At 40.7% G+C, this 24,220-nt stretch overlaps 3 protein-coding genes across 3 annotated transcripts in view; 2 read left to right on the forward strand and 1 right to left on the reverse strand.

Annotated features, from left to right (window-relative positions):
- Window positions 1–454: 454 nt before the first annotated feature.
- LOC137274419 (bis(monoacylglycero)phosphate synthase CLN5-like) lies at window positions 455–5,597 on the forward strand. The gene is made up of 5 exons (XM_067807591.1): window positions 455–815; window positions 1,724–1,901; window positions 2,903–3,125; window positions 4,136–4,225; window positions 4,695–5,597. Exons 1-5 carry the CDS (start codon window positions 733–735, stop codon window positions 5,117–5,119), a joined length of 999 nt encoding a protein of 332 aa, XP_067663692.1. The 5' UTR covers window positions 455–732; the 3' UTR covers window positions 5,120–5,597.
- LOC137274420 (uncharacterized) lies at window positions 5,475–11,618 on the reverse strand. The gene is made up of 5 exons (XM_067807592.1): window positions 11,527–11,618; window positions 9,623–9,775; window positions 9,327–9,408; window positions 8,494–8,678; window positions 5,475–8,268 (listed from the first exon to the last, which is right to left on the reverse strand). The coding sequence occupies exons 1-5, from the start codon at window positions 11,527–11,529 to the stop codon at window positions 8,179–8,181; spliced, it is 513 nt and encodes a 170-aa protein (XP_067663693.1). The 5' UTR covers window positions 11,530–11,618; the 3' UTR covers window positions 5,475–8,178.
- Window positions 11,619–12,307: 689 nt separating this feature from the next.
- The window catches only part of LOC137274429 (sterol-4-alpha-carboxylate 3-dehydrogenase, decarboxylating-like), a 65,236-nt gene continuing 53,323 nt past the window's right edge, over window positions 12,308–24,220 (forward strand). The window contains exons 1-3 of the mRNA XM_067807603.1: window positions 12,308–12,348; window positions 13,567–13,725; window positions 14,869–15,015. Coding sequence (XP_067663704.1) covers window positions 12,331–12,348; window positions 13,567–13,725; window positions 14,869–15,015 — 324 coding nt within the window. The 5' untranslated portion in view covers window positions 12,308–12,330. The remainder of the gene's footprint in view (window positions 12,349–13,566; window positions 13,726–14,868; window positions 15,016–24,220) is intronic.

A 24,220-nucleotide genomic window follows, 5' to 3' on the forward strand; every position in this document is an offset into this window, starting at 1 on the left:
TTTTCTGAACGTCGAATCGACTCGTCTCGTCACATTCGTAAATCCCATTTGCAATGGAAAATGACAGCTTCTATCGAAGTCACATAGGAATCACACTAGATCACACCATCCCATTCAGGAATCCCACTTGCACAGGCAAATGACCGCTACAATAAATATCACATAGGATTCACAATAGATCACGTGACAGAACTGATATTGGTGTTAATAAAATGTTTCTCAGTTAGCTATACATCAAATTACAAGTGTACGGAAATACTAATTCATAAGCGTCCAGTTAATAATGCTGTTCACTAGGCTTCATTTAAACATGCGAGGTAGCATCTGTGTCATTGTAATGTCATAATGACACACAACACAAACCATTGTTATCTATGTATAAGGGCTCTCTTTGACATATTGAAATAGTAATACATAGATTATAAACTTAATATCACATGATATCGCTTATCTCGCTGTATAGCTTCAAACGGCGTTGCTCGTTGTCACTACATTTTGGCTTGGCTTTGAAAACACGAATGGAAAACTGGTATACCTGGCAATCTAATTACAGTGTGATTAAACTGCTCTTTATCTATGTAGACGACGGATGTGTTTATAGTATCCGAAAACCTTTGATCCCTGACCTGTATCCGATCAGATTTGTCTATCGCTAAAGTAGCCCATGGAAGCGTACAAGCACGTGTTGTCATTTGATCGTGAGGGTCACGAAATCTACACCCGACCTTCAAAATGGCTGCGGGCGATAGACTTGTGTTGATATGTTTCGTAGTCATTGGAATAACATCAGCAATAGAATGGCCAGTACCATATCGGTAAGATGTTGTGTTGTTATTCTCAGATTTATGTTACAGAGACTTACGAATATGAAATCTTGAGCTAAACCTTGTAAGGCTCAGCGGGGGTAGCCTTATGGCTACAGCCTCGTCACGCTGAACTGAGAGAGTGAGTTTAGTTTAACGCTGCTTGTAGCAATATGTCACAAATATCACGGTGGGGAACATCAGAAATGGGCTTCACGAGCTATAAACGTGAGGGGAATAGAATCGGGGTCTTTGGCGTGACGAGCGAACGATTTAACCATTAGGCTGCCTGTTAACTGTTCTACATCCCAAATACGTGGCGATTTTACATCCAAACAATAAAGCATATGTATTTACGTATATAATTAAACATGTGAAGATTCGGGTTAGATCTTCAATAACCCATGCTAGTCGTAAGAGACGACTAACGGGATCGGGTGTTAAGGCGTGCTGACTTTGATACATGTCATCGTTTCCTAGTTACATAAGATATATGCTAATGATCTTGATGACTGGATTTTCTCGTCCAAACTCGATTATTTACAGATGGGATCAACAGCATGAGCATCGATCTACGCAACAGAAAGATAGCAATCTTATAGCAGATGGTACAGCAGCGTCGTAATGTATTCTGATACTTAATCCTCGTATTTAGAGGAGCGGTGTGGTAGCCTAGTTGTTATACTGGGCGTTTGCTAAACACACCGAAGACCAGGGTTCGAGTCTCCACCTGGCCACAAGTGTTTGAAGCCCATCGTAGTGATATTGCAGGATAAGTTCTACAAAAAAGACTAAACTCACTCATTCACTCGTATTTACAGGGAGATACAAGATAAAAGTCCGAAACGGTTCACATGAAACGAAACATTGAATCGTCAGGAAAAAAGAACAACTTTTTCTCTACATTTATGAATTTACAGGCGGTTTTCGTCCCGACCCCCAACAAACCCTTACTGCCAGGCAGGCGTGATCCCATTCTGTCCCACGGGGCGAGAAGCCAACACCATGCCGACCTTTCAAGCCACTGATGTGATCGAGGTGTATGCTCTGAAGGCACCAGTCTGGGAGTTCAAGTTTGGTGACTTGCTTGCCAAGTTTGTAAGTACAATGCATCATACAAGGGACAGGTGTTTGTGGTTCTGTAGTTCATCCTGGAGGCCATCAACAGAGTTCCTGAACGACATTATACTCTTTTCCACTCAGCCCTATTTGCAACGGTAAAGCCCTACAATACGTTTGAGACAAAATGATAGAATCTACCGATAAATTGCAAAAACCAAAAGACATGAAAGAATCAAACCAAAACGGGGTGCAATAAAAACAACAGACCAACTCTAGAAAAACTGCCATAACTTGTGTCACAAAACTAAAAAAAAATGTTCTTAAAGAAACTGTCGTCATTTATTTGTGCGTTTTCCAAGTTTGTTGCAAGAGCGCAGTGGCAACTGATGAGACAGCGCGACTGTCTGTTAGTTTATGTGTTAGATTGCAATGTATCGTTATCATTGTCTCAATCGGACCACATACGGAACAAGTCCACATTTCCTTAGAGTCTCCTTGTCACTCCTCTGACTCCTTTTTCAGTTTGAATGGAATTTGTTTCTATCAAAACGATATAATATATTCAGTTACTAAGCATTAGTCTATTTACCCAGAAGATATTTGTGCCGGTAATGTTAAATAATGGTAGCATTTTAATTGTTTCCGTTTGAATCGTTGTAACCGTGTTTTGTGTGTCTTTGTTTATTTTATGTCATATTTTGTGTACTATTTTTCAAAATGATGATCTGAATCAATACCACTTCGGTGCTGTTGATCGTGTTAAGTCTATACATTGACTGGCAATAATAAAGGTGAGACATCCTTCCCTCTTGCTCCGAGATTCGACTTCGACACCTTCCACTTACTCTTTGTGACTCAACGACTGTTAGGTCCCCTGCTCTTCACCTCTGTGGGAGTTTGGTTTGAATTTAGCATGGGAGGCAACCACTGAAAATGTGCAACATTTATATTTAGTACTATCCCATATATAAGATTAGTGAGGTCTATGAACCTTACTAAGAGTACTAGTGCAGCAATGAGCTTAACATCTGCTTCAGCATATCATGCACGACGCCCTTGGCTTCAAGAACCTCAACACCGGCCTCAACTACACCATGGAGTGGTACGAGCTGTTCCAGCTATTCAACTGCACCTTCGCTCATGTGCTGCCCAACAATACTTTGAAGTGGTGCAACCAGGGCGCCACCTGCATTTATGACGGCATTGACGACATCCACTGGTCCCAGAACGGCACCTTGGTCAAGGTGGCCGACATCACCGGTACGCTGGGGAGTGAGGGGACGTCGTTTAACGACGCAGTCGTTTTATAAGAAACTGGGTGAAACTAAGTTACGACAATACGCAAACCATGCCCTTCTTGTCCATCCAGTTGACATTTTAATCGGCGTTGACATGAGGAGGTCGCCAGTACATCCTCAAGCAACTGACATGTTTCATTTGAAGAATGACTACAGTATGTTTTTGGGTGCTATGAAAAAACTGTGTTGCCATCATTACAAATAAATGCCTCAGCTTTTCAGATAGGTGAGTGAGCGAGTATGGCTCTACGCCGCAATCATTATTCCAGCAACATGAACACCAGAAATGGGCTTCACACATTTAAACTCATTTGGGGAATCGAACCCGAGTTTGCGACGTGACGAGCGAACGCTTTAACCACTATAAGCTACTCCACCGCCCCGCTTATAACCACCTGATTCGTTTGTTGCATCCTTCAATAAAGATCCTGGTTAGAACTGATCTTCAACAAATCACACTGGTCGTAAGAGGTGACGAGCAGGATGTAAGATCAGGCTTGCTGACTTATTACTTAACACATATCATCGTACCCTAATTGCCCATATGTGCTCGTGATATCAATCACTAGATTGTCTGGCCGAGGCTCGATTATTATGACAGCTGTCATATACCTGGAATATTGCCGAGTGCATCGTTAGACAACAAACCAACAAATTGTTGCCTCTTATCGGGATAAGTGAGCGTAGTTTTACGCTACACTCAGCGATACTCCGGCTATATGACGGCGGGCTGTCAATAATCGAGTTTGAATCAGACAGTCCAGTGATCAACAGTATGAACCGATGACAGCCATGTCAGCGAGCCTGACCACCCAATCACTTACGACAAGCACGGGTTACTGAAGGCCAACATTCTAACCCGGACCTTCTCGGGTTCGCCTCTTACAAGTTTGGGTTTCTGAAGATCTGTTTCAACGCTGATCTTCAGGGCGAATTAATCCGTTCGTAAAAGTATGTTTCTGTCTAAACCAGGTCAAATGTTTAACGACTTTGCACAGTGGACACTCTGGGACAACAAGACTGGGATTGTCTATGAAACGTGGACTGTTGAAAGTGAACCAGGTAATTCATTTCATCTCATGAACACCAAGTAACGGGCACGTGAACCCTCTTAAGGTCCCTGTTCCTGACCTTTCGAGCAGTTTGTTATTCTATAACATAAATGTGAAAGGATATGCACATAAGAAAAAAAGTCCGGAACAAAGAAGGATAAATCAGTGCTCTACTCGGCCGCTTGATTAAGATAAAATTGCATTTTCAAATAAAATATTCTGATATTCGAACACTGACACAAAAGTGTACCCTGAACATACACCAACTAAACTAATGGAGGAAGACCAGCCTCGGTTTCCCACTACAGCGTAATTGGGTGCAACCATCTGGGACAACATAGAAAAAATGAATTTTCCGAAAGAACGCCTTTTCAGTGATTGAGTGACTGTTCATGAACAATACCCCTTTTTGATGACAACCGTTCACTTTCTTTTGTCTGTTTCGTAATTCATGTTCTCATAACAATTCCTCATTTCAGGTGGACAACTGTGGTTCGATTCCTTCGACTGTGCGAGTTTCGTGTTGAGGGCATTCCAGAAAATCGGTGACCTTGGTGGAAAATTCAACAATAGCGTTCACTTGAACTACACCCGTATACACCTCTATAGCAACGAGCCTCGGTATCTAGGCAACGCCAGTGCCTTATTTGGGCCAGGTCAAAACGAGACCCTTGTGAAGGACATGCTGGACTTCTATGGGCATTTCCAGTCCCACCAATCTATTGGCCACTTGCTGGAGAGTCTTGCGAAAGCTTACGAGGAGGTTTATACAAGCCATCGCTTCTACTTCTTCTATAACTTTGACTACTGGTTCCTGCCGATGGTAGAGCCTTACATAAAACTTACTTACTACGAAGTGCCTCTGCCTGGTGCTCCAGGCTATAAACGACTTCCTGAATATTGAGGATGACCAGTACTTCTCAAACACCACAAATATATCTATTAAAATGTTTTAAGAACGGTATATCATTCATATCATCTAGTTAGAAGTCTAAAACATACAAGTGTGGATGTGATTTTGGGAGCAAGGGTCACCCCATGACAAAGTAGTACTGCTTGAATAATCAGTATATCCTTCCAATGATTGAGCGACTTTATTTTTATGATGCTTTTAGCATTATTCCAGCAAGATAATGATAGACTGACACACAAACTGGGCCTAACACACAATACCCATGTGGGGAATTGAACCTGGTCTTTGGCATGAGGACCAACGCTCACCCACAAACCTACTTATCAATGATAACAAAACATTCAAATTGAACACAAAATATTATTTATTATGACAGGCAACATGAACACTTTGTACAACATGTCTACATTCAGTCTGAGACAAGAATGTGTGACCCAGTGAATATATGACCTCTTGAAGGCAGATGGACTATAGTCATGGGGTAATAAAACAAATAATGCACACAGTGGTTATCGAAAACAGGGGCCCAGCTGTTTCCTAACTTGTTCACTCTTCATTAAGCAACAGCTGGGCTTTTGAAAATAGTTACATTAATAATAAATATTGGAGTGCAATAAAGGATTTCTGTCTGCTGTAAATGAATCTGTTCTTGTATTACTAAACAGTGTACTGTTTCTATGAGACAAGAAGTGTTTTGGGAAGACTAGTTGTATCTGCTGAGAACGTACTGTTTGAAAATGCTTACACATTACATGTTAAGTCACTGACAACGATATCACCCCACATGCACATTACTATCAATTCTAGAATGTTATCATATATTTGGAATTGAGAAATAAAACAAATCCTTTACAAAGCTTGAAAATACTAACTGCCATGACATAAGATGATATACTACATAAACTTAGATAGGAACATGTATCTCTCAATGATACAATAGTTCTAACATGTCAAGTGTATATGAATACATGTACATGACATATCAGATAATGGCTATCAAAAGTTGAGTAGTATTGTATACCATACCATTACATCTATGCCAGTTTGACTTGATCCCTTCCTGTGGTTCTCATGATCTCAAATTACCTGCCCCTGGTTTATATAGGTCAAAAAACACCAATCAGAATACACAATACAACTTGCCTCATCATTGGGAGGGTCACATTAACCCCACAGCCATTTCCTCTCCCTTTCACATCTTTGACTGGTCAGTGAAATATTTAGGACAATCAAGGGCTGGTAATTTGAGATATCCTGAACCACTGAAACAGATCCTGGGTATAGTGACTCTGAAAGTATATTGGATGGTTTTGTACAAGACTTAACACAAAGATGGTCTCTTTCCCAAAATTGGAGAATGGGATATGTACCAATCTGTAACCCTAGCAACTAATCTTACTGAGATTGACTGTAAATAATGCTGTCATTAGTATGTAATGATTTGAGAAATGGAGACAAAATGCACAACTGATTTGCTCCCTTGGTAGTGGAATGTTTCGAACATGAAGTAATGAGGCTGGCAAAGTAAAAGAAATATATTAGAAAGGAAGGAATTTTAACTGAATAACTGCAAATTGTATTTTCCTACGGCTGAACGGCTGATAAGAATTTATTTTGTTTGTGATAAACACTTGCTACTTTTTCATATTGGTCTTGTTTAAATTAATTCAAGGCTGACAAGCAAGGGTATCTTACATGGCACCCTGTATGTCCATGGGTAGCACTTGTCATTGATAATACTGAATAAATACATCAAGAACATATACACAGGAAACAGAATTGAAACACTATCAAACATCTTCATGATGTTAAACACTTGTAGACAAAGAAATAACAGTCTATTAACATGACATCCATTGTACAATATTTCTAACATCAAAATGAATTTGGCAGTTTTCCTCTCCGAAAAAATACTTGACAACAAAAGGAATTCAGGTTCTGTAAATGGATCATGGTATAACTGATGATATCTTATTACATATTTCACAAATGTAATGTGAGTTGAATGGGTTTATCTGAATACCAAACATTTGAATCAGCTGAATTTCCTAAATAAATTGTTTTTCACCACAGGACTTCAAAAATCAGAAGAACAAGCTAATTGCTTGATGAAATAACTGAGTCAGAAGGAATTTAATTTGTATGTGGGGAAGCTGTAGACACATCATCAGTATTTCACAGGACTGTAGACAAAACATTCTTCTAGAATTCATTAATACATACAGCTGTTTGTGGTGAAGGCGTCATTTTCAACTATCTACTTCAAGTAAGGCAACAGCCTGGCTCAAGCTAGATTGAGTACCTTGGACAATGAGCTCTCTGTATATGCAGACAGCATACCAGCTTTCTCACTGACAAGACACTTGGAGTGCTATGGTTCAGCGTACCTTATTGAACATCACTTTACTGACAAGCAATGGCACAGTTTGCACAAAGTTCATGTGCAGAGTAGCTCCCACTTGACGATTTCAATGGTTGAGTAAAAATAGACACATCACCACAATATTGGCTGAATATATTCACAAATTACAGAGTAACATAATGTGAAACATCATGTGAGGTACTGATGATAATGATACTGAGGTTGCAAAGAAGTATTGCATAAGTGCACCAGCGTTGCATTTCTACAGCAGTTCATGAAAAGCCATTTGAAGAATAGGATGTGTGAAAAGTTAATGTCACAATGCTGTGTATGTACTGTAATATCAAACTTGAAACCTGTCAACTTACACATCTAAATACCTAATGCTAAACACTATCATTTGCCAATTTATAAGAAATCAGAAATGCTGATTCTACAGCATTCAATTTTCCACGTGAATTGAAATGAGTTACCTCCCCTGAAATCTGAATAATGACTGTTCCCAACAAATGCTTGTATCATAAAGATTGTCCTAGGAAAAGACAACTTTTTAACTTTTGACACACACCCTAGATGACCAATGTCCAGATCTGTCAATGATACCAGGCTGCCTCACTGTCCAGGTGACGCCCACTGGTTTGGGTGTCATTGAATGACTCCTATATACAATCTTATGTACATAAATACATCAGTATAAGCTTGTCTTCTTCATTATTCTTAAGAATTCCTCTTGATTGATTTCACCATCACCATCCCGGTCAGCCTCATCAATCATTTCCTGAAAATACAAATTCAAACCATACCATACCTTAAAAGCTTGTTAATTACTATGATTATATTTGTCATTTCTAACTATAAGGCAATGTTAAAAATACAAGGGTCCAGAGATTACTGAGGTCTTGTATGTGAATCTCAAAACTGTTTTATCTGATGTGACTATGAAGCTCCCAACACAAATAGGTATTCAATCAGATTAAAAGACCCATCTTCAATGAGAACCAACCTGCAGTTCTTCATCTGTGAGATTTTCTCCTAATTCTTTGGCAACACGTTTGAGGTTTTTAAAAGATATTTTTCCCGTCTCATCATCATCAAATAGACGGAAGGCCTTGAGAATCTCCTCCTTCGCATCCTTCTCACTCATCTTCTGCGTCATTAGCGTCAGAAAGTCATTGAAGTCAATTGTACCTGGAAGAACATGCATTGTTTCATAGTCTAGGTTAAGACTAAACAATCCTCATAAACACACCAGAAGTGAGTGAATGAGTTAGGTCATAACTCATTTTGCAATATTTCCCGCAATATCTCAGGAGAAATGGTCTTCACCCATTGTACCCATGTTGGGAATTGGACAAAGGTCTCTAAAACTTTGACCAATAGGATACCCAACCATCCCCAAACACTAAACTAAATATTCAACATGTGTTCAAGACACTTGATACGTTTGACAAGGACAATGAGAGAGAAAAGCCACCAAGGCCAGAGAAACCAAGAGTTCCCACAAAACTTTGGAAAGTGATCCATTTCTTCAAATTTCAGCTTGCTCCACATGCTGATACTTTAAAGTTTTGCAATGTCCTTATCATAAATTTCAGCAGGTTCAAGGCTGAAACTATCATGAACAACTCATAAAAGTCATATCTTTATCTGCAGTGTATGTTCTGCTTTAAACTAGTACCATTACAGTACATATATACTTTGTGGTTCATCTACAACCCAAGATTTTCTTTATCACATTATCAGTAACCAAAGTCATGCAGTGACATCGAGATGGTGAAGACACAAATAGAACACTATGACTCCCATACATTTTCCATCACCTTGAAAATAACTCACCTGTTCCTTCTTTGTCAATATCAGCAATCATTTTCTTTATTTCTTCTTTTTTGGGCTCAAAGCCTAAGGCTCTCATTGCAACCTGCAATGAAACATGATTAAATCTGAAACAGTCTCACATAAACATGTGATGAAGCCTAAAAGTAAAGGGGTTGTTGTTATCATGCTGTACTTGTAGTGTTGAACATGTTAAAGGTTACAAAACAAGAGTCTCTGGATTCATATGCAGTTACAAAGCTTAACAAGCCTATGATCCCACAGTGCAAATAATAATCACAATCATGATTATGTTCTACCTTAAGCTCTTTGGCATCTATTGTGCCAGAGCCATCAGCATCGAACAGGTCAAACGCCTCTCTTATCTCCTGCTTTTGCTCCTCGGTCAGTTCTGGTTTGGGTCCGGCCTTCTTCCTGCCACCACCAGCCAAAGATGTCTTCTTGTATGTTGCCTACAGAACAGAATGACTGGTACTAATAACCATGATAACATTAAGCCAAAAAGCAGAGGCCCAGGTTAGCTGTACTTGTGAGTAAAATATGCATAGAAAATTTCAAATTACACATTGGAAAATAAGTGTTGCATACCAATTACACATCTAAAAGATAGATGTTGTACAACAGATATGTATGGAATATATGTATAAAACTGCTTGCATAATGAAAAAGACATTGATTGCTACCAAGTTGACTTTTAGTATAGGACTAGTGTTGTACTGTCAATATAGGATGAGTGTTTATGATATCATTTCCATTATATTTAAGTTGGTTTTGGTGAGGTATGACATATGAGGCAGTACACAACTGCTTAGTGAACATACTAAGTGACAAATAGGTGAGTAAAATCACTGAAATACCCACAGTGGTTAACAGAAAATGAACCACTTACTCAACATTCATAATACCCACTTCATATAAAAATACAGAGGATACAGTAACCACATAAACTAAATTTTATCTGGAGCTCTGAACAAGTCACTAAACATTGGCACAAACTGGACCCGTGAAGGTCCCAGGGTAGAATAGGCCTTCAGCAACCCATGCTTGCCATACACGGCGACTATACTTGTTGTAAGAGGCGACTAACGGGATCGGGTGGTCTGACTTGCTGAGTTGGTTGACACATGTCATCGGTTCCCAATTGCGCAGATCGATGCTCATATTGTTGGTCACCGGATTGTCTGGTCCGGACTCAACTATTTACAGACCGCCGCCATATAGCTTGAATATTGCTGAACTAAACTCACTAACTCACTTGGCACAAACTCCTGGAGTTCACAACTGAGTATATATGCAGTCTTCCTTAAGACACAGATTAACATGGGATTCCAAAAAAAAAGTGTGCTTACAGGGAAGAGGTCATTACTTTATTCAAAATTTGGATCTTAAATGTTCTTTTCATTATTTGAATATATCTGCAACATTCCATTCAACACTGTTCAATGGAATATTAATTATGTTCTCTATAACAAAAGATTCCACCCATACTCTTCCCATGCAGTCCTGTTCATACATAGAGCAGTTGGATATATTTTTGGGTACTTATCTATTAACTATCACATCATTATGCTGGACTCCACATTATTTGATTTTACATCTACCATGCTTATCCTGTGAACAGTGGTAAAGCTTCTTAAATTTAATTGACAAAAGTGTTAGTGCTGAAACAAATTAATCTGTGAAGCACAATGTCAGTGCTATGGATGATATAACCTTGAAAATAAGATGTTCTAACTTACATGTGACAAACTTGACATTGTGGAGGAATATCGTTTTGAAAAAGAGATTTACTTGGGGCTCTAGCTGTTTAACAAACCAGTCCAGTTAGACAAGCTGAGACATGAATTAGACCTATTCTGTACGCAAACAAACGAACTATAAAGTCAGATTTTAATGAACATTAACATTATACATTAAAGCTACAAACGGAGCAGAAGTAGACGATGAATCGTGTCGATGAACATTAACATATATGCAGGTATTGGGCGGTATTGATCGGGTCGAAGCTCTCTCGGTCTCACAATTCGTTGCAAACAAATTCGGAATTTATGCCGCATAAATTCGCCAAATGACGCCAGTCGGTAACTGACGTGTTGTTAGTTTCGAGAGAAAGCATACACATAATTCTATCAAAACAACTGCAAAAGGCAGTTAAACAATTTCACGACTCGAATTAGGAATGCGAACAAATATGTTAGCTTACCATGACTTCTGTTTTGTTGATCTTCGAGACGAACAGACCGCCTTGGTATCCCGGATATAAGGACCGAAGTTAGGTTTGGTCGCTATTTGATTGGCCTATTTCTTTCAAAGACGAATAACCTTCTGTAAACAACTAGTTACAATATCCGAAGCTTCAGGTGAACACTGTTCTTCCACAACTTTCATCATCACTTTTCCGTTAACATCTTCACATAGTAGACCTATATTGTTTATAAAATCACAGAAATATGAAAAAGATAATTACATATCTGATTCAATACTTTATTTTTGCTTGTTTCATTTTCAATAAGAATTCATTCCGAAGTAGTCATTAATACCCCTATATCACTTCAGAGAATTAGCAATCATAGTCTGTCTTGAGCTTATCAGGTGAAAGAAGAGTTTCCCATTGTACTGTAGATGTATAGGTATTGATTAGTCTTCTATAGCATTAACTCTAGTTCTGAGTTAATTATACATCAGGTACACTTTGTCCACTCACTTACTATCCAAAATATACCACATGTTAAAAATTATGCATAATATTTTTCTGAACTTTTTGTTGATGTCAACAATTATATGATTTCTGTCACTGTTTAAACATTACTATTTTCCATTAGAACAAAGTGTTATGTTTTGTAATTTATAAAACTCATGAAAAATATATAAAAAACCGCCTGAAGACTGCGGATGTCCGTTTTGATCTGTTACTAGTTTTATAGATAGTTCTATTTATACGCGACATTAGATCTGCACCAAAAGGAATCACAGAGCTCATTGGCGAAAACTCTTATCAACAAACAGTATGGCGCCTGCTTCTCTGGTAAGAAAGTTTTCACGAAATCATATGAACATTTGTACAGTTCATAGGCCGTTAATCATTAAATGTCGGTATGGCACCCGTCATGGGCCCTACTTTAATGATTGGTGGTATTGCTACTTCTCTCTAATCATTGTTAAGATGGATTACACTGTTCTAATTGCCTCGTATATTTGTAGCAGACGAACCTTTCTATCACATGCTCTTCTCGGATGCTATGATTGGTGAAATTGTCTCAGACGACACACATCACGTCAAACCACTGTGACAGTTTGAACTACTATCATCTTTATGAAAAATAGAAACAAGGTGTATTCAACATTGATTGGAAAATAATAAACCATTTTGGGCTTTTTTTCCACAGGACATGTTGCTTATACTGTTTAGATCTCTCCTGATCACTCCTGAATTTATGCAGTCTTTTCGTTTTATTTTCAGTTAAAGTTAAAAAGGACCAGTTAATTGCAATAGCTGATGTTACGCTGGAACATTGACATCCGTGGTTACTGCATTATCGTTCAGTAATATTGTATGAAAGAAATTCACAAGCACCCCATGTTTACTGTGGTCTGATCCCAAATGATCACAACATACATCATCTTTTTCATCTGCAGTACTAATTGCAAATTACACTAACCCGACCATGTACAAACCGACCTTTACTTTACTTTACTTGACCTACACTGAAAATTTATCACTGGACTTTGGTACCAATCTAGCTCTCTGTTGTGCTACCCTGTTAGAATCACTCGTAAAATCCCCTTTTCCATTAAATATAAAACGTCCTTATCATGACTCACCAGCTGCTTGTTTTGTGGTTTGAATGGATGAATAATAACATTTACAAAACAAAACATTACTTTAACCGAAAAATTATATATTTGAAATTGGTATTAATGTCTTAATTATTCTAGAGAATGTACATTTATCCATCTAAGAGCAATGTTGAGTGAATAGGAGTTTCATGTCTGAAATATGTGTTTTTACTGATATTTAAGTATTCTCAGTCAGGCTTTATTCTTTCATAGCTGCAACTGGATAAAACATAATGGAAACATACAATCCTTGAAATGTTTTCATAAAACAGAAATTTGTGTCCTGAATTAATAATTACTTTTTAAGACTGTTTATGTTCTTGGTTAAGAAATGAAAGTAATTATAAGTTGTAATTAATGATTTGCATGTGTTCACTGCAGACAGAAATATTTTTACTTGTTTCAGAACAAGACATGTGTGGTAATAGGAGGGTGTGGTTTCCTTGGCCGCCACCTCTGTGATGAACTCCTCAAACGTGGCTATGCTTGTCATGTATTTGATGTTAGGAAAACCTTTGATGATGACAGAATCAAGTTCTTCACAGGAGATCTATGTAATGAAGAAGTAAGTCACACATCATTACCTGTTGAATGACGTGTAGATGCTTTTTAGCCTATCTTATTACTGTCCACCATTCATTTCTCTTGTCACTTACTCAGACTGAATTTTGTGAGTGTTCAAAAGAGCTGCTTTCCTATTATCCTAGGGACAGTGAATTGGGAGACAGTTCACCCATGAAGGTCCAGGGTAGAACATACCTTCAGCAACCCATGATTGCCTTAAATCGGGTGGTCAAGCTCGCTGACGTGGTTGACACGTCACCAATTACCAGTTGTGCAGATTGATGCTCCTGCTGTTGACCACTGGATTGTCTGGCCCAAACATGATTATTTACAGACAGGAATATTGCTGGCATAAAACTAAACTCACTCTTTCACTCACTCACTCACTCAACTGGGAGACAGTTACATGAACATTCAAGACTGCCCATTTGATACATTCAAGGTGCAATACAAATGCTGCAATACAATGTTATTTATATGTCAGTGGAATTGTTCTTTTGTAGTTATTTAAGCATTTTATTGTTATGTTGTTCTGGGTTCAACTGCCTCATGAGTTCATTGTATGAAGTTCATCAACAGCATGAAGTGGGGTAAAAATTTATTCATCCAGGGGTTTAATGAGGTTTAAATATGTGAAAGAGTATAACAAGTCTGTCATTGTTGTCTAGTAATATCTTGGGGGTTTGTACAACTTATAAAAACAACAAATAGAAGAGGCAAACAGGTTTTAGTACTCACCACTAGTGAGGGAGTGAGTTTACTTTAACGCAAATTCAACAATATTCCAGCTATGTATCAGAATTCTGCAAACAATCAGTCTGGACTAGACAGTCCAGTGATCATCAAATTGAGCTGCAACTGGGATACAATGACATGTTTCATTTGTCAACCATGTCAGCAAGCCTGACCACTTGAACTCGTTAATCACCTGTTATGACAGGCATGGGTATCTGAAGATCAGTTCTAACCCAGATCATCATGGGTTACCCCACAAATACTGTTTGGAAAAATTGATTATATTTCATTAAATTTGAGAATTTCCTTCTTTTGGCAAAAAACTTGGGTGTTTGTTTATAACACTGTGAAAGAATTTTATATTCACAGGTGTTTTGTTTTTGTGACATGTTTGATTATTGTGTATTAGGATTTACAACCAGCTTTGAAGGGTGTCAGCTGTGTGTTCCACTGTGCCTCCCCAGCGCCTTCTAGTGACAACAGAGCCCTTTTCTACAAAGTCAACTTTCAAGGAACCAAAGTTGTCATAGCAGCTTGCAAGAAAGAGGGTGTGAAGGTAAATCCACATTTTCTTTATTTTAAAATATTTTCTTTTAAGAATTCATTTGTTCACTCTCAAGAACGTTATGTCATATATTGACACCTGAGCCCCAGAGCAAGATGTTATCTTACTGCGCTGAGACTGCTGTCAGTTTATGTTAAAGGAAGCGAGTTATGATTATCTTAGTATTGAGATCACTCTGACAAATGAGGCCCCAGTTGAGATAAAATATAATGCTTCGCTACTTAATTAATAGAGAAGTATGTCTCCAGGCTTTTTTGAAACGAGCAGTGTTCTCGTTAAGCGGTAAATTCCGGTATCTGAATGGTAAAATTTCACAAGGACTGGTATATATAATGTCCACCAGTCCCAAGAACCGGCAGTTTCAATTTGAGAGCTCACATTGAAAATCCATCCCAAATCTTCTTTGAATAAAATGCTTCTGAGTTTTAAAATAAATTATTCCTCAACTGACGTTGTTTGTTATAAAAACGAAACTGGGTTTCCCACTATACAATTTTTAGGTCATAGTGGCCAGTGTAGTCTCAAACCAAAACGTTTCTTTATACATTCAACTTTGCTTCGAGGTTATTTACTCAAGCAGACGAGGGATTGATTCAAGTAAACGGAAAACCAGTCATGACATAAGTGACACAGAAAAATGTACCAATGGACAATCCAAACAGGAGTCTGGTAAAAAAAATAAAAGCCACACCTAAAACAAGAACATTCAAGGAGGACTGGTTGAATGAGTTTCAGTGGTTGCGTTATGGGGATGTCGAAAAAATGTACTGCAGAATATGTGAGGCAGCGTAAAAAACAAATGGCTTTACAAAAGGCTGCATTAATATGCAGAAGTCTGCAATGAAAGAACATAGAGACAGTGCGAGTCACAGAAATGCAGTGTTTGTTTTATCAAACAGAAAAACTATGAATGCACACATGACAGCAGCTAAAAAAAAGACAGACGATACGTTAACAGCTATGATGAGAACAGTTCTGTTTTTAGCGCAGGAAAATATTCCTGCAAATAAATTTTCAAGTATTTTGGAATTGCTAAAAACAAAATGGTTGTCAGTCACTCAGCGGTGTAGTTCACTCTCATGGTGAAACAGTCGATGAAATGGAGTCCACTCTTGCAGACACTACTCTGGAAACCTTAAAAGAACAACTCTCCAAAAGTGAATTCATTGGATTAATAATAGAAGAAACTGTTAATATCACTGTCAAAAAAAAATTGATAATGTTCGTTCGGGCAGTGATTGATGGAAAAGCAGAAACTGTTTTTCTAGGGTGGCACTGGCATCGCAAGATGTGGCAAAGCTGTCAAAATCTATCTCTGAATGTCGCAACACACTGAATGAACCTTTCAAATTGTATGAGTGCTTTGCTACACGAGATGAACATTTACAAGAAGTTTCTCATGTGCTGGATGACACGGAATTTGCTTCTTTGAAGCCATGTACAGTGCAGTGGTTATCTTTGACCCAAGCCGTTTGATCTGTGATCTGCTATTGTGATCGAATTAGAGGAGGAAGCTAATCAAAGGGAAAATCCTGTTGCTTTAGGACTAGTTAAAAAAATTAAAACATTTTCCTTTGTGGCCACTACTTTCATGTTAGCAGATGTTTTGCCATTTATGGAGAAACCTGTCACAATGTTTCAGCGAGACGATTTGAACTTATCTCAGATTCGCCCAATGGTTGATTCTACAATCACATGCCTCGACACCTTGTTGACAGAGACAGGCAGCTTTGAACAAGGATTTATGGACAATATTGCTGACGAAACCTTTCGTGACATCAAGCTTGTTTTACGCTGACGAGAGATTTATCACAGCATTCAAAGCAAAGAGGTCTGGTTTCACTGAAGATCTCATCGCTTCTCTCCGTTGCTGGTTTCCACAGGACTCTATGTCTGTTCTCTTTGCACTCGATCAGGTGCTAAACCTCAGTAAATTTCCCCAAAATGCTGACGAATCACGACAGTATGGCAGGGAATCCATCACAGTCATGTTAGACCATTTTAGCCCTGTGAATGGCATCACAGAATTTCCAGATAATCAGCCAATCAGCAGAGAGCGCACTGTGAGGGATTTCCTTCAGTTCAAACATGTCGTCACTGGCCTCGGCACAACAACGTTTTCACAAGCATGCAAAGTACTCATGCAGGATTATGGTGATACTTTCCCTGATTATGTTAATCTGGCACATATAGTTATCATACCAGTCAGCAGTGTTCCAGCTGAGTGTGGTTTCAGCATACAAAATAGAATACACAGTGCCAGTTGAAATAAACTTTCTGACCGAAGGTTGAATAATCTGATGACATTAAATCTGCAAAGTGTCTGTTAACGTGACTTGGACTGGGCAAAAGCGTTGTTCCAGAGTAGAAAGAAACGAAGATTGTAGTCTGTCCTGTGAGAAAATAGTCTGGACTATTCTAACAATGACAGAAGAATAAAACAGGTAAATGCAAATGAATACGTCTTTATTCTTTGTGATAGTTATAGGACCGGTATAACTTTAGAAGGGACTGGTATATTTTATTGCTTCTGGTCCCAGGGAGTAGTATAGGGAATGGGGGTTTTAAAACACTTTCACAAAATGTCTCTACAAAGCCTTATTTATTAAATAAGGCTTTGGTTGGGTCATTAGCTCTTGCTACTATTACCCCTACTACAAAAAAGTTGGCGGTAATTACTGTGCCTTGGAAGGAGGTAACACTGTGCCGTACGGTACGATCAATAATTCTTCTCTTACAAATCCCCTACCCGGCCCATCCCTCAAGTAGTATAAGTTAGGTTCGTCGGCTTTCATATCCACTTTATCTATGTTGTAAGTTTTGACTGACCATATAGGATCGGTGGCTCGCTTACGGCTATCGCCCTCGTGTTCCCCCGGCTGGTATAGATACCTCACTAGGGCCCTATCTGGTATTTGTTTCTCCTTCCCACGCAATGGAGCGGCCGACTCTGCAACTATTGATTTTAGTTTGATAGCGTCTGCCGGTTTCTTACCGGTGAGACGGGTGACTTCATGGTTGATTGCCGACACCACCTTGGGTAACCTCGTGACCCATTCAGTCGATCGTTTTCCAGGGGTGGTCATCTCCCTAGCATACTGATAGCCGAACAAGCGCTCAGCCAAAGTCCTATTAAATCTCTCAACTATGGCTTGGCTGCGATGGGCTCCGGCCGTACCACGTCTGACCTTTGTATCGTGTTTGGCTAGCAGTTGTGACACGGCACCCATGAACTCCCGTCCGGGGTCAACTTGCAGCTCTGTTGGCCACGTCAGTGGGCTGCGTTTGTATATGCGTTCAAATCCTCTGGCTACCTGGGCAGAATCTTTCGTGGTCAAGGGTTCGGCTTCCTTGTAACGACTGGCTACGTCCACTACGGTTAAGGCATACTTGTACCTCTTGTCGTGGGGTAGGAACAGTAGGTCTGCCTGGTGAACACTATTAGGTATGTTAATACCGAACCTCCTTCTAGGCACGTAGCGTGGTGCCGGCAAATAGATCTGCCACAGGGCTTGTTTTTCAAGCCACGCTTTGGCTTCCTCCGGGGGTACTCGCGCTAGTTTAGCTAGCTTATCTACTGCGCTAGCTCCTTTCCAGTACCCACGCGGGCTGTAGTAAATAGCCTCAAATTTTTTCATGTCCATACGCGTATGTGTTTATACCATCAATAGCTATCCAACGTTTCGTGTCCATAGGCGACAGGGACGTCTTGTTTATAGTCAGTCCGTATATCTTATGTCCATCACTTCTAAGTGTGTTCATTTTATGCCTAAAGGTACGGGTCTTGAACAGGGCTTCCTTGAATCTGGCGTGTTTGATGTGTTGTTTCACCACATACTTCTTAACCCCCTTAGCCTTCCGGATCTCACTATTGTCGGCTTTCAGTATGGAGTACATCTTAGGTCTCAAACCTATGTACTCGGCTATGGGCGTGCCAGCACACTCGTCCTTCATCTTACCTAGGACCTTTTTATTTACCGTGCTGTGTATGGCATGGGTCTTAGGGTAGTCGCTGGTGTCGTATAAATCAAGGTGTTTTTTCATGTCCTCGTACACGTCCTCGGTTCGAATCTCCATCAGCAGGGAATCCGTGTCAGTGTACAGCACTTCACACCTGTCGCCGTACTGTTTCTTGAGCTCGTTGTAGTAAAAGTCGTACATCAGGTGTTTGGATAAATCGAGGATGCTCATCCCCACGTAAACAGGCCGGTTGAATTTTATGTGACTTTTCTTCATGTGTAGGGCAACCAGGTTGTCTGTGAATATCTTACTACGGTTGAATGCCAGACTGGCTATCAATTTCCTGAGCTTGTCTTCCTCACTCGACCGAACCAGCTTAACGGTCACGCGTTTCCTCAGGTTCTCCATAGTCTTACCAAACACCGAGTTGTTCATGAGCTTGTAGAGATTTTTCTCAAAATCACTGGTGGCTTTTTTTCGTAGGTCTGTGTTCATTCTGATGTAGGGCTCCATCCATGGACTCTGGTCGAACATGAGCACCCTGTGTATTTTGGTCAGCCTCATACCCAACGACAGGTACAGCTGTAGGTTGCGATAGTGAACGATGTACTTGGTCTTATTCATTAAGTTAGGCACGAGTTTTTCAACGTCTGTCACACGCCCACCTGACAAGTTATGTTGGTACTCAGACATCCAGTCTGTATTAACCCTCATACGTTCGGGGGCCAGGGGGTAGCTGTTGTGTGATGTGTGTAATTCCTTGGGATACTCTAAGTCAACTTCGAGGATATACCCTTTGTTCGAATCTGGTGCAACCTCTATAACATCAACGTGGGGTACCCATTCGAATCCCCCTGTAGGTAGATACTGACTCATGGCCCAGCCGTACAGGTTGTTTGCGTCGAGGTAGAGAATGTGATTGGTTGGTTTGTTAGGATCGTAACCTTTCACGTATTGATTATTTGCTTTCGCGTATCGTTTGGATGCCATGGAAATCCCACCTCGCAAGCCTTTCTCAATGAATAGGTGCATGTCGTAATCTGTGAGCAATTCCAAATTAACTCCGGTCTTTTTAAGCAAGGCGTCCCACGACAGACCTGGGCTGGTGTAATACCATGCGGGGTCGAGTTTATACTGCTTTAAACAGGTCCGCCTGAACGTTTCAAACACGTCGGCTAACAGCAGTACATCTGTCCTCAAGTACAGGTCGTGATAATCACCCAGGTTCTTACAACCCAGTTTATTCCATACGTTAGTCGCGTGCGAGTAATCATCTCGTGAGACGGACGCCTCATTCAGCTTGCTATAAAAGCAGTCAATAGGGGGTAGTCTGGTCTCGGTGAACTTGGCCCAACTATCCATGTACTCATAGGGGTACACACCCTTCCTCATAAGCAGGGGTCTAGTCTCGGCGTCTGTGTATCGATCGGTGATAGGGAAGGTATTGTTGGCCTTGACCAGACTGTCGAGTGACGACAGGAGGAACTGAAACGAGTCAATGAACCTAAGTCCGTTTAAGCTGAAGGAGATGTATCTCTCCATGTTGTTGGGGATGCACGTTATATTACCATCGATTTTCGCGATGGCCTGCATGATCAAGTGTGAGTCGTACCCTCTCAAGTTGTGAAAGACAACGGGGATGTTTATTGTCTTAGGGTTGATTTTAAGCTTGAGGTTGCACGCGTTGTGAGCGGCGCCTCTATACTTACCAGTTATGTGACAGTGATCTCTCACCGAATCACCGTTAAGTGGTGAGTCGCACACGTGACAGTTAGTGCTACTAGCGTGAGCTAGCCTGTCGGCTCGGGTCATACGCATGGGAGCGATTCTATACAATGCATTCCTAATAATTTTTTCTTCCTCCTGCAAACACTTTAGAAACCTTTCAGCCGCGTCAGGGCCCCTATACACTACCGGAGCTTTCGTTTCCCCGTCACAACGGACGACAATGTATCCAAACGAACAGGCTTTATGCTCTTGTGTCTTGTGGGTGAAGCTACCACCACTAGGGGGTGTGGGGGAATCCCCACCCACAACTAAGGCTTCGAAGTCGGCGTATATGATATAAGGCACAGACATTTGGTTCTTGTGGTTACTGAATTTTAGGATATTTTCACCTTCCTTAGGCATGTCGACTCGTATGGCCGTCTGCCCCACACCTTGACAATCATCCCGGTGGGATTCTAATAAATCAGCTCGGGTGAAGCCATGTAGGCATCGTTCACAGAAGTGGGTCTTTTCTCTGTGTGCCGATTGGTCATACAACAGCCTGCTAAAGTGTTTTATCCATGTGTAGTGATACTTGTCACCTCGCTGGATCATGAATATATTGATAACTTGGCAATCCTTCACCGGGCTGACCCTGTGTACTATTGTTGTGTTACCTTCGTGCCCAAAGACATTTATAGCCAGATTATTCTGTTTTTCTACTTTAGTGATCTGGGATATGGGGGTGGGTTCATCTATACCATCCCAGTTGAGCCCATCATCCTGAGGATAATTAGAAGGCCTGTTCGGATTAGTGTCAGCTGGAAATAAGGCTGACCTGATAGCTAACCTCAGGCAATCGTTTCCTCTATTCTTAACGTTTACTATGGCATGTTTGTTCCTATAGTAGGGAGGCAAGGCTAGGTATGACCCGCCTCTGAACGGCACGTATTTAGCTATGTCTAGATAGACATTATCGATTTTATCTACAGCCCACCCGGACCCCAAGTGTGTGTAGCGTTCTAGGTATTCTCGTATCTGCTGAAAACTTGTATCGATTGATGCGTCAATGGTCTCTGCATGTGTGACGACCTCTTGTTTACCTCGGAAGTAAGGCTGAACATACTCAGTGGCCCCTGTGGGGCCCCCAACCTGCTTATCGAGCGACATTTTCACTGTGATCTGAAACTTGATACTTCCTAGATTATTTAGTTCCTGGTTGACCTTATCAGCTATCAGAGGCTTGATATCTGTAATGTCTATGTTTCTATCAACGTGCATGCGCCAACCTCCCAAATAGTTGCCTACGGCGTGCTTAGTGCGCACGAACTGTAGGTCAATAGCTCTATTCTGTCGTAATAATTCTACAAGCTGTGGTTTTCTCATACGGGAATACCCGCCTAAACCCAAATCGTGTGCCTCGGCTTTCAGTTGTTTTACAGTGGGTACGGGGGCATGTGATAACAATGCGGTTAACCCGGCTCTCCCCAGGTTTGAATAACCCGTGTATCCAAGCTGTTTTGCTTGAGCTTTTAATTGTTTTACTGTAGGAGGGGCTTCTAAACCTAGTAATCTCAACAATGCTGACTTCCGCATTCTAGAATACCCGATGACACCTCTCTGTTTTGCGACCCGCTTGAGCTCGCTTACAGTAGACATCGTGTTTACACCTAAGAGAACTAATGTCTAATTGGTTCACAGTAAGGGGAGGTAACCCTTAAGTGGCTATCTTGAGCAGTCGCCTACGTTCTTTTATGTAGCCTTTTTTATTCTCGTAGATGAGTTGATGTCTGACTACGTTCGCTCCGTGAGCTTTACATAGACAGTAGTGTCCTTTAACCCCGATACCACACACAGAACACGTGTAGTTAGGACTTCCCATATGGAAACAACAGAACCCCTGATTCCTGCATTTCCTACCACAGGCCTCAGTCTTCCCCATAAGTATATATTCGCATCGGTATGGAGCGGGTCTCATGTTTACTTATATGGGTATTTTAGTTTAATTGCTTCGCAACCAACGCAGTAGCTGCTATACCCAACACTATGAAGCCCAGTTCACGATTCATTTGTCCCTTGGATGGTGTGTAGTACTGAGCGAGTGTGGGTTTATTGAGCGGTTCCAATTGTTTACCAGTTAGTAGATAATATTCTTTCATTGCTTCATCGACATCGTTGAATGTTTGAACGGCATGGTTTTCACGCTGGAGTTGTTCGTTAATAAAGTCGATCCTCTGGAGGCGTTTTTTAGCGTACTCGGCCTGTGCCCTTTGTAATTTCTCAGTAGCGAGATCGTGCCGCTTCCTTTCTTCCTGTATTTCAGCCGCGTGATCATCTCGTAGTTTCGAGAAGAGGAAATTACTCCCGGAAAATGCCAGGGCATTCACTAACGCCCCACCGACCATCATAGCTATCGTGGCCATCCCTATATTTATTTCATTATATTATCAGGTATTATTCCTTGTTTTACTAGGATGTCTTTTGTGGCCATCGCCATACCAAGGTTCATTATGAGCATACCCATATCCTGCAGGTTGAAATCTAGCTTGATAGTTGGTTGTTTAAGCACCATTTTAGTCAACCGAGCGTACCCTACGGCTAGACTGGCGACCACTGTGGCGTGGTATGCGTCGTTGACGAACGTTTTCCCCTCAGACATTATGTATATGATATAAAAATATTAAAATTATAACATGATATGCGGGTCGACAGTGGGGGTACCCCCCACACCCCCAACAGTGGGGGTTACCACCTCATGGTGAGGGTTTCCCTCACGTGTATATAACCATGTTATAACCACGGCAGCAGTTACGCCTACAGCCAACAACAGTCGGGGGTTGGTCACTTTATGTTGGTTACACCACCGTTTTTTACCGGCAGCTACTCTCTTAGGATTCTTCTGCCTGGTTACTGTGGGGGGTACCCCCACTGAAGGGGTTTCCACCGTCACTGGTTCCTGTGAAGGGGTCTCCTCCACTGTTTCCACTGGTTCCTGTGCAGCATCCATCTATACTATTATTATTATTCTTTCTCTCAAATTGACAATGTTTTGCCGTGATAATCGCCGCCGTCACTGGAGCCAACAACATACCATATTTGTGGTACAGCCCGCAGCTGATAGAGCTCACGGCGTGTTCGATAAAAGGGTCTTTCTCGAGGTCCTCCCACAGGTAAAGTCGGCGCTCTGGTGGAATGGGAAGGAAGTGTGATACAATACCGGTGTATATCTGGGTCATAGCCGATCCTATTGTCTTTGTCATTTCTGCTCCGAGCCGGGACTCGTATCTAGCGTACAGCTTATCGATTTCTTCGGCTGGCATTTTGTGAATTTTATCCGGAGTGTAGTCTCCAAAGTAATGTTTGGCTTTGCCGCCAACAGCCAACGCCACCAGTTTCTCTCGCTTGGGGGAATCCCCCACAGTGGGGGTACCCTCCAACGACAATTGTTCGAGCAATTCCTCACACTCCATCTTATAATATAACAAGTAAGATTTAGTTTTAACTATATAATACCCGATACAGACAAAAC

This window comes from Haliotis asinina, chromosome 2 (assembly GCF_037392515.1).
Source record: "Haliotis asinina isolate JCU_RB_2024 chromosome 2, JCU_Hal_asi_v2, whole genome shotgun sequence".
Lineage (NCBI taxonomy): Eukaryota > Metazoa > Mollusca > Gastropoda > Lepetellida > Haliotidae > Haliotis > Haliotis asinina.

Coding starts and splice junctions, on each gene's coding strand:
- LOC137274419 (XM_067807591.1), top strand. CDS start 733: ATGGCTGCGGGCGATAGACTTGTGTTGATATGTTTCGTAGTCATTGGA. Junction 1,902..2,902: donor GTGACTTGCTTGCCAAGTTT/GTAAGTACAATG, acceptor CATCTGCTTCAG/CATATCATGCACGACGCCCT. Junction 3,126..4,135: donor CAAGGTGGCCGACATCACCG/GTACGCTGGGGA, acceptor TGTCTAAACCAG/GTCAAATGTTTAACGACTTT.
- LOC137274420 (XM_067807592.1), bottom strand. Junction 9,409..9,622: donor TAGATGCCAAAGAGCTTAAG/GTAGAACATAAT, acceptor GTTTCATTGCAG/GTTGCAATGAGAGCCTTAGG. Junction 8,269..8,493: donor TCACAGATGAAGAACTGCAG/GTTGGTTCTCAT, acceptor TTGTATTTTCAG/GAAATGATTGATGAGGCTGA.